The following is a 7,689-nucleotide window of genomic DNA, read 5'->3' on the forward strand; positions in this document are numbered from 1 at the left end:
ATCCTTCCTTTGGCTCAGGAAAATACACAGAGAAGCACAAAGCCGACGGGTCCTTGGGGCAGAGGAAAGGCATCACAAGTAGGAAACACCCTGCAGCCCTGCCTGCAGGCTTCGCAGTGCCACTGTCCCCGCCTAACCCATCCTGGGGCCGCACATATGGAAACACAATTTTCACACGCACCCTCATGGAAAGAGTCAAGAAGAGCACTCACAGTTTAATTGAGGCAGGGGATGGGAGGATGGGGTGGGAGACAGGCTCCTTCCCACTCCCAAAACCAGGGCTGGTTATTTACCAACAGAGCTGCACGGGGGGGGGTGGGGAAGGGATGCAAGGTCCTGCTACGGGGCTGGTGGCTGTCTCCCCACTACCCCCCGTGACCGCACCACTGCCGCCGCTTCTTTTTTGGTGACATCCCTCTGCGTCAGCTTGTGGATGAGCAGCTGGATCCAGGGCGCCTCAGGGGCCACGCACACCTTCTTGTTCCTCTTCAGGGTGAGGCTGTGAGGAGACCAGACCCGCTCAGCCCCACCCCGCAGCTCTGCTGACCCAACACCTTTGTGCTCCAGTGCACACACAGGTAAGCACACACACAACCCTCACGGTGAGACAGGCAGGTCTGGGGGTCTTCAGCCCCCGCCCCTTAGAACAGGTGGCAGCACACCCTGAGAGAGCGCAGGCCTTTAAAAAGGATGCAAGCACCCACCGATTTTTGCCAGGCTCCAGACTTCCACTTACACGATCTCCTTCCTCCGGCAGTGAATACCCGGCGGCGTCACGTCAATGGCGAGGATCAGCCCCAGGCCGATGACCTGGGCAGTCACTTTGACACACTTGCACCTCTTGTTGGTCAGCAGGCTCTCCAGCGACAGACCTGCACCACAGCAGCCCACAGCCCGAGCTCGGCCCTTGCCCTCCCCATGCCCTCATGGGATGCGTGCAGGCGCTAGCAGGGCATGCAGAAGCTCATGTTAGCAAATGCAGGGACAGTCCGTCCCAAAGCGGCTCCGATTCATGCCTACAGCAGGGCTTTGGAAGATGCAACTGATGTTCTCAGAACTAAACCAAGCACTGCTCACCCACCAAGCTTTGCAGGGGATGTGAAAAGACGCAGCTTGAAGCCCTCAGGCAAATCCCACCCCATCAGTACGAAAGAAAAGATGAATCTTAAGTTCAGAGAGAGCAAGAAGCAGAGAGCTGAAAGCTCAGAGAAGGTCACGTGCCCACTGCTGCCACCCGGGGTTCACAGAGGGTCCCCAGATCCCTCACTCACCATCCCCCGGGAGCAGGCTGCTCAGCAGCAGGCCCAGGGCCAGCACCATCCGCAGCACCCGCATCCTCACTGCACCCAAGCTGCTGCCAGGCTGCTTTATAGCCACCCGGTGGGGATTTCATAGGCTGGGAAACGCTGGGGGAAAGCATCTGCCCCTTGTCCCCAACTCTGACTTCCCTGCCATCGCTTCCCCTTCAGCACGTGGCCTTAAGTGCCTCCTGCCTAATGCAGAAAGCAGCAGAGCCCCATCATACAAGCAGGGATCACGTGGCGGCACGAAAGGTGAGCGGAGAGTAGGAGGTGCTGCCCCATGGCACACTGCAGGGACACAGGTGATGAGGGAGGGCTGCTGCCTTTATTAAACCTCAGCATCTTGCACTCAGAGGGGACATCTTGCTTGTTGCTGGCACGGGTGAGCTGCAGGATGCATCAATGCGGAGCTGGGGAAAGGCCTCTGCCTTTCTGCGGGTGCATAATGGGGGAAAATGACCTCCAGGCTGGGGGCGAAGCAGTGGTGGGGAGCAGGGTGTCCAGCTATGACTGTAGGCCGTGAGACCATCATGCCAGACCTCACTGGGGAGCAGCTTTCTTCCTCCTGTCAAGAACAGAAGGGGAAAACGTGCAAAGAGCAGGCCCAAGGGGTGCCCTGGGAACTTGCTTGCCCTCCATGTCAGGGCCAGGATGCTTACAGCTTTGGTAGGTCCTGCAGGAGCTTCCTCACCCAGGGGGTGTTGGGATCCACACAGATCCTCTCCTGGGTTTTTAGTTTAATCCTGGAAAACACGCAGATTTTCAGCCCTTTTTCCTCCAGAGGAGAGGCTCAAGGAACTGAGCCCCTTCCTTGCACCCAACCCATAAGGAAGACAAGCACAAAACCCAGGAATCAACACAGTGCCCTGGGAGACACTTACAGCACCTCCAGGCGCCAGCAGCTGCTCCCGGCCGGCCGCACCTCAACACTCTCATACTTCCTCAAGGGAATGAAGGCAGTGGTAGTCTTGGCACAGCGGCAGTTGAGGTTACCATTGGCTTCCAGGAGGGCTGGGGGGACAGCCATAGCTTACGTACCACCTGAAAACCCACCTTCCCATCTGCCTCCAAAAACCTCTCCATGTGTTGCATCCCCCCCTGCCCCACCCCACATCCCTTCAACGCCAGTGCACCTGCTTCCGAAAGACCCACATAAGAAACACTTAAGCCCCTGAGAGGTGCAGGATGCTGCCTCCAAAAAAGAAGCCCAGCTCTGTGCACTCCCCTTGCCTCACCTGCATCCCCAGGGCACAGGACCACCAGCAGCAGCCCCAGCAGCAGGGCTGCCCGCAGTGCCATGCCGACAGGACCTGGCCCCAACCCACCAGCATCCTCTATTTGAGCTGGGAAATAGGAGAAGTGTGGCAGCGCACGGGAGGCCCTGGGGTTGGGGGGGGTTCACCCATCTCCCTTTCCTGCTGACTGTGCTGGCTGGGTTTGTAATGCCGATAAGAAAAAGCAGCCTGAGGCCATGCAGGGGCACAGTCTTCCTGAAACTGGCTCAGTTTTCTTTTTCCAAAGAAGGTGGGTCTGGTAACAACAGCTGTCGTTTCCCCCATTGCTAGTTCCTAGCTCACACAGCCATGCAAACCTGGAGTTTTTGAAGTGTTTTTTCTTCTTGTACGGTCAGATGTTACCCATTTCTCCTTGGCTATTTGCATGCCAGCTGTAGCAACAGGACACACCATCCCATCTCATAAAGATGCCCCACTCGGTACATACACATATATCTGGACACACCATCCCATTCATAAAAGATGCACACTGTTTACTTCAGGGACATTTATAATTGGTGGGATGTAAGATAACAAAGCAACACTGAATGGCAGACAGCTATGACATAAACATCCTACAAGCAGCTCTCCCCCTCAAAAAAGCATTCTGAGTTCTGGAATACTTGTCCTTGCTCTCTCCCTCAAGTTTTATTATCTCACCCCTGTGTAAGACAGCCTCAGACCAGCCCCAGATTACCTCTATTTGCCTTTTGCTGCTTAGAAAATCCTTACAGCTGCCTGCAGACACCATACCCACTGTGAACACCTGCACTTGGATGTGGCTGTGTGTGCTGAGTCAGTTTGAAAGGTTGTGCCCCCATCCCCTACCACACCAGATGTGCAGTGCCAACACTGTGTGCACAAAGCAACGCGTAGTGCTGCAGCACCTCTGGGAAAGGGCACCAGTCACAGGGCACTGGGCACAAGAGGCACTCATTTCAGCACTAGAAAAGAGATGAGAGCAGGGTTGCTCAAAGCTCCGTGGCATCTCCTCAAAAATCAGTTCAAGGGAAAACACAAGGGAAGAAAAAACCCAAGTTTTATTTGACTTGAGGTCTAGAGAAGGAACGCAGCATGCCTTCTGAACAACAACTTCCTTAGCAGGAAACTTATCTTTTCTTCCTGCAAAAAGCAGAAGAAGGAAAAACTCATGAATGGTGCAGGGCTCTGGGGGAGGAAGCGCCTGTCGGAGATGAAGGAAGTCACCACCATTCCCCCAGGGTTGATGGATCCCAAAAGAGGACCCTGGGATTGCAGGCACAACTGGATGTTGCCTGGGGGAACATCACTTCCCCCAGACCAAGGGTTTCCATCAAAGAAACTTACATGCCAGCGATACGCTTCAACAGTTTCTTTACCCAAGGGGCATCAGGGTTCACGCACACTTTTGCTGAGGATTTCAGTTTAATGCTGAAACACAAAGGACAATTACCACACTCCCTCCAGAGGCAGGGATTTGAAGAGACAGAGCTGATGTGCAGGAACCAGCTTCCATTTACAGCAAGGCAAGCAAGGAGCTGCAGAAGCTGGGAAAAGGGAAGAAGCAGGGAGGCAATGTGCTCCTGCAATGAGCACAGACTGATGCCATTCAAAGATGTTTTTTCCTGTAGGTTCACGCAAGTGCTGCTGAGATGGACAGCACTTTTGGAAGGTTTTAGCTTTCAGAAGAGAAGCTGAGAAGTGCAGTGGTTGCAGAAGAAAGCGTTCAGTGCTGGCCCCACTGCTGGAGAGATGAGCATCTCTGCCCCATAGCTACAGCCAAGCACTCACAGCACTTACATGATTTCTGTGCGCCCGCAGGTGCTTCCTACAGGCCTTAACTCAATGCTCTCATATCTCTTCGGACTGATGTAGTCTGAAGTTGTCTTTATACACCTACAGCTCAAGTTTCCGTTTACTTCCAGGATGGCTGGGAAAGATGGCAACATACAAAGAGAAACAGCATTATTTAGAGATGCAGCAACCCTAGAACTCAGCAAGAATAAGAAGCTGTCCCTTTCCATGCTTCTACTGACAGTGCTTTCAGGGCCAGCGTAGGGAATTATCTGTGACCATGTCTCTGCACACTGCTCTCATCAGCTAAACCAGCTCCTAAAACAGGAGGAATGCAGAGCTTTTCCCTCCGCTACAGGAGAAACCCTGCGTTAAGCAGTCAGGAAGGATCTCTGCCTCCTCCAGGCCAGCCTGATGCAAGCTGAAGGCTGAATACTCACCCCCTACTGAGCATCTCTCTCTGAAGGCACCAGGAGCTCACCTGCTTGGGGCACTGACATCACCAGCAGCAGCAGCAGCAGCATCCATGGGAGCACAGCGGCTCCTCTCCCACCCCATGCCAGTATTCGCATCCTCACAGCAGCTGCAGCCCCAGGAACGATGTGGGGAGCCAGGGGAAAAAACACCTCTATTTATTTGGCAGTCATGCTCTGACACAAGCAGCAAGAGGAGACTGCAGCAGTCACACATGACAAATGGACCATAAAGAGGTGACATCATTTCTCAGCCGCTCACCGCAGCCGAGTCCGAAGGCCAACATGCAGCACTATTGATAAAAATCAGCTATCAGGACGAAGGGTGGATTTGAATTTCTCACATTACCTCCACCTCCCCCAACCCCTTCTTACTAGGTGGGTCTGCACGTATGTCATCAGCATTCATTCCCCTCACTGATTACACTTCAACCACAAGGACAACACGAAAAACATCAGAACACAAACCCCAAGCAAGGGTTTTTTCATAGCAGTCAGATATTTACATATTTGGGGCTATAATTCCCCACACTATTTTTTGCTCTCTTACATCAGCAAAAAAGCACTGTACAGTGGAAAATAATAATGATCTTTGCAATATGTTTCCACTCATAGCCTTCAAATCAAACACTTTCCTGTGCTAACAAAAACACCCAGGAAATGCTAAAGTTACTGGTACAGTAGCAGCAGCAGAAGGGAAACTATCCCTACGCCTCCGCCAATGTGTGGCTAAACGCTCATGTGGGCCTTCAATGGTGGTTTGCTTTGTATTGGCAGACTGGGAGTGAAACACTGATGGATGTCTGACATTAGCGGACAGAACTCAGTAAAACTGCTTCCCTTGCACACATACTCTGTACTTGATGTACACAGATAGTACTAAGACACAAGAATCAAAACCCCATTTGGATGAGGCAAGATCCAGGGCTCCTCCTATTTAGCCCCTTGATAGCTCGTGGCAGCATTTGGGCACCATAGGATCCCACAGGGCTGACAGCTCCTGCTCACACACAATATAGTCATTTTCAGCTGGTGCTGCAAAGCTGAGCCCACAGCAGTACCCCACACTCCCACATTATAGTGGGGCTGAGGCTGCTCTGAACAAGGCAAAGTCACCAGCTGGGGAACAACAGGGGAAGGGAACATGAGACCATCAGCAAAATGAAGAGGAAGAAAGAAGGCAGCAGAAAGACTAAGTCATTGTGTGACAACACAGTAATTCTGATCTTTCGTAACACATCTGTTTTATATAGTAATGCAACAGTAACCTTAAAAAAAAAAATCTGAGTCTTCCACTCAATCCATGAACCCCTCTTTTTTCCCTTAGAGTCTTATTTTGCTATCAGATGCAAAAATCTTGTGAAGACATTTTTCAAGAGATCGGTGTCAAAAATGAGTGAATGAGAAGTGCAGGCTGTGCAGAGTCCAAGAAAGTCTAGGGACCATTTCCATTTCTCTTCAGTGACTGAGAAGGAAAGCAGCACACAGGCACTGAGATCCCTTTTCAGATTCATCCCCTTGATTCATGTCCAAACACAGATACGCAAAGCCCAGCTTTGGCTCAGTCACTGTAGTGATGTGCTTGGGTTTTCCCCAGAACGCCAGACAGTTGGGTGGATCCCTGCTGCATCACACCACAACACGTACATTTGCCTACCAGGCCTCGAAGCTGTGAGAAGTTTCTACTTGGGGTAAGGAAAGTGAAATAGATGCGGATGCATGCAGAAAGGAGAAGTTGACAAAGATGCTGTAATCCCAGGGGTTTTTAAATTGCCTATAACTTAGTTGTGGTGGTTCTGATGTATGACTGATGTGTTCATTGACAAATGCTGTGGTGTTTCCTCAGGAAGGAAAGGCTTGCAGTCACTGCTGGGCACTAGTATCCATGCATGTCAAGTGGCAATTCTAAGAAAGGAGAAGAGTGAGGATCTAGCCTAGAACTGCATATATATATATACACACACGTAAAAGCTAACCACTTCCCAGATGCCAGTAATTCTGAAAAGTGGTCCCGTTATTTTGAAGAGCGGACTTAGCCATTTCATCATCAACGTGGTAAAAATATCCTAACAGCTTCTTCATTTTCTGCAGCAGCTGTACCTTCACAGGAGGAGCTGTAAGTTACTTGTGGTTTGTTTCGTCTCCCCCAGAACTTGTTTACCCACTGAATCCTTCAGAAAGCCTTCCTACATTACTTGAACTGGAAGCCTACACTGATGTAGTACAAACACCTCCAGAGGATATGAAGACACCAGAGAAGAGACCTGTTGCTTCGCTGTGCTTCTGCAGCCACCAAACAGCTTAAAGTAGTGCAGTTTAGGGACATGAAGAAGCATAATGTCTCAGGCCTGTTCATGACGATCAAAGATTTCCTTGAAAACACTGAAAAACTTATGATGTGAAAGAAGAGGGGATGCAGGTGAGCCATGTGCGACAAGGAGAAGGAAGCTCACCTTTCTTGTCAGAAGGAAACACATGCAAGCCCTCTCTAAAAATAGAAATAATCATAGAAACATTTGAGTTGAAAGGGACCCTTAAAAGTCATGTGGTTCAACTCTCCTGCAATGATCAGAGACCCCTACAGCTACATAAAGCCCACTTCATCAAGGCTGTGCTCTACGCTTTCATCGCCCAGCTTGTACTGACAGTGGGAACTGTCATCAGCTGCAAAACCTTGCACTTGGCTTTGCTGAACTTCAGAAGGTTCACCTAGGACCACTGCTGTAACATCTCCAGGTTTCCTCGGATGGCAACCCATCCCTCACATGCGCCATCCTCACCACACAGCTCGTTATCATCTGCAAACTTGCTGGCCAAGCCCATAATCCCACTGTCAATGTCACCAATGACTGATTAAAGAACATCAGC

The 7,689-nt window shown here is 51.0% G+C and overlaps 3 protein-coding genes across 3 annotated transcripts; all 3 read right to left on the reverse strand.

Moving 5' to 3' along the window:
- Window positions 1-225: 225 nt before the first annotated feature.
- LOC136048701 (C-X-C motif chemokine 13-like) lies at window positions 226-1,414 on the reverse strand. Its single transcript, XM_065736473.1, has 3 exons — window positions 1,272-1,414; window positions 737-872; window positions 226-499 (listed from the first exon to the last, which is right to left on the reverse strand). Exons 1-3 carry the CDS (start codon window positions 1,333-1,335, stop codon window positions 340-342), a joined length of 360 nt encoding a protein of 119 aa, XP_065592545.1. The 5' UTR covers window positions 1,336-1,414; the 3' UTR covers window positions 226-339.
- A 185-nt stretch (window positions 1,415-1,599) lies between these two features.
- LOC136048703 (C-X-C motif chemokine 13-like) lies at window positions 1,600-2,600 on the reverse strand. The gene is made up of 4 exons (XM_065736476.1): window positions 2,537-2,600; window positions 2,183-2,312; window positions 1,961-2,044; window positions 1,600-1,866 (listed from the first exon to the last, which is right to left on the reverse strand). The coding sequence occupies exons 1-4, from the start codon at window positions 2,598-2,600 to the stop codon at window positions 1,842-1,844; spliced, it is 303 nt and encodes a 100-aa protein (XP_065592548.1). The 3' UTR covers window positions 1,600-1,841.
- A 539-nt stretch (window positions 2,601-3,139) lies between these two features.
- On the reverse strand, window positions 3,140-5,028 carry LOC136048415 (interleukin-8-like). Its single transcript, XM_065736066.1, has 4 exons — window positions 4,830-5,028; window positions 4,355-4,484; window positions 3,902-3,985; window positions 3,140-3,697 (listed from the first exon to the last, which is right to left on the reverse strand). The coding sequence occupies exons 1-4, from the start codon at window positions 4,918-4,920 to the stop codon at window positions 3,685-3,687; spliced, it is 318 nt and encodes a 105-aa protein (XP_065592138.1). The 5' UTR covers window positions 4,921-5,028; the 3' UTR covers window positions 3,140-3,684.
- Window positions 5,029-7,689: the final 2,661 nt, after the last annotated feature.

This window comes from Cyrtonyx montezumae, unplaced genomic scaffold, assembly GCF_038088225.1.
Source record: "Cyrtonyx montezumae isolate F1298 unplaced genomic scaffold, pur_monq_1.0 scaffold_2, whole genome shotgun sequence".
Taxonomy (NCBI): Eukaryota; Metazoa; Chordata; class Aves; order Galliformes; family Odontophoridae; genus Cyrtonyx; species Cyrtonyx montezumae.

Bases quoted from the DNA above. Each gene is read 5' to 3' on its own strand.
- LOC136048701 (XM_065736473.1), bottom strand. From the start codon at position 1,335: ATGCGGGTGCTGCGGATGGTGCTGGCCCTGGGCCTGCTGCTGAGCAGC. The intron at 873-1,271 runs GTGAGTGAGGGA...GCTGTGGTGCAG, and splicing joins CAGCCTGCTCCCGGGGGATG to GTCTGTCGCTGGAGAGCCTG. The intron at 500-736 runs GTAAGTGGAAGT...GTCTCCTCACAG, and splicing joins TGCCGGAGGAAGGAGATCGT to CCTCACCCTGAAGAGGAACA.
- LOC136048703 (XM_065736476.1), bottom strand. From the start codon at position 2,600: ATGGCACTGCGGGCAGCCCTGCTGCTGGGGCTGCTGCTGGTGGTCCTG. The intron at 2,045-2,182 runs GTAAGTGTCTCC...CGTGTTTTCCAG, and splicing joins TGCTGGCGCCTGGAGGTGCT to GATTAAACTAAAAACCCAGG. The intron at 1,867-1,960 runs GTAAGCATCCTG...TGTTCTTGACAG, and splicing joins CTGCAGGACCTACCAAAGCT to GAGGAAGAAAGCTGCTCCCC.
- LOC136048415 (XM_065736066.1), bottom strand. From the start codon at position 4,920: ATGCGAATACTGGCATGGGGTGGGAGAGGAGCCGCTGTGCTCCCATGG. The intron at 4,485-4,829 runs GTGAGCTCCTGG...CATCTTTCCCAG, and splicing joins GATGTCAGTGCCCCAAGCAG to CCATCCTGGAAGTAAACGGA. The intron at 3,986-4,354 runs GTAAGTGCTGTG...TTTGTGTTTCAG, and splicing joins TGCGGGCGCACAGAAATCAT to CATTAAACTGAAATCCTCAG.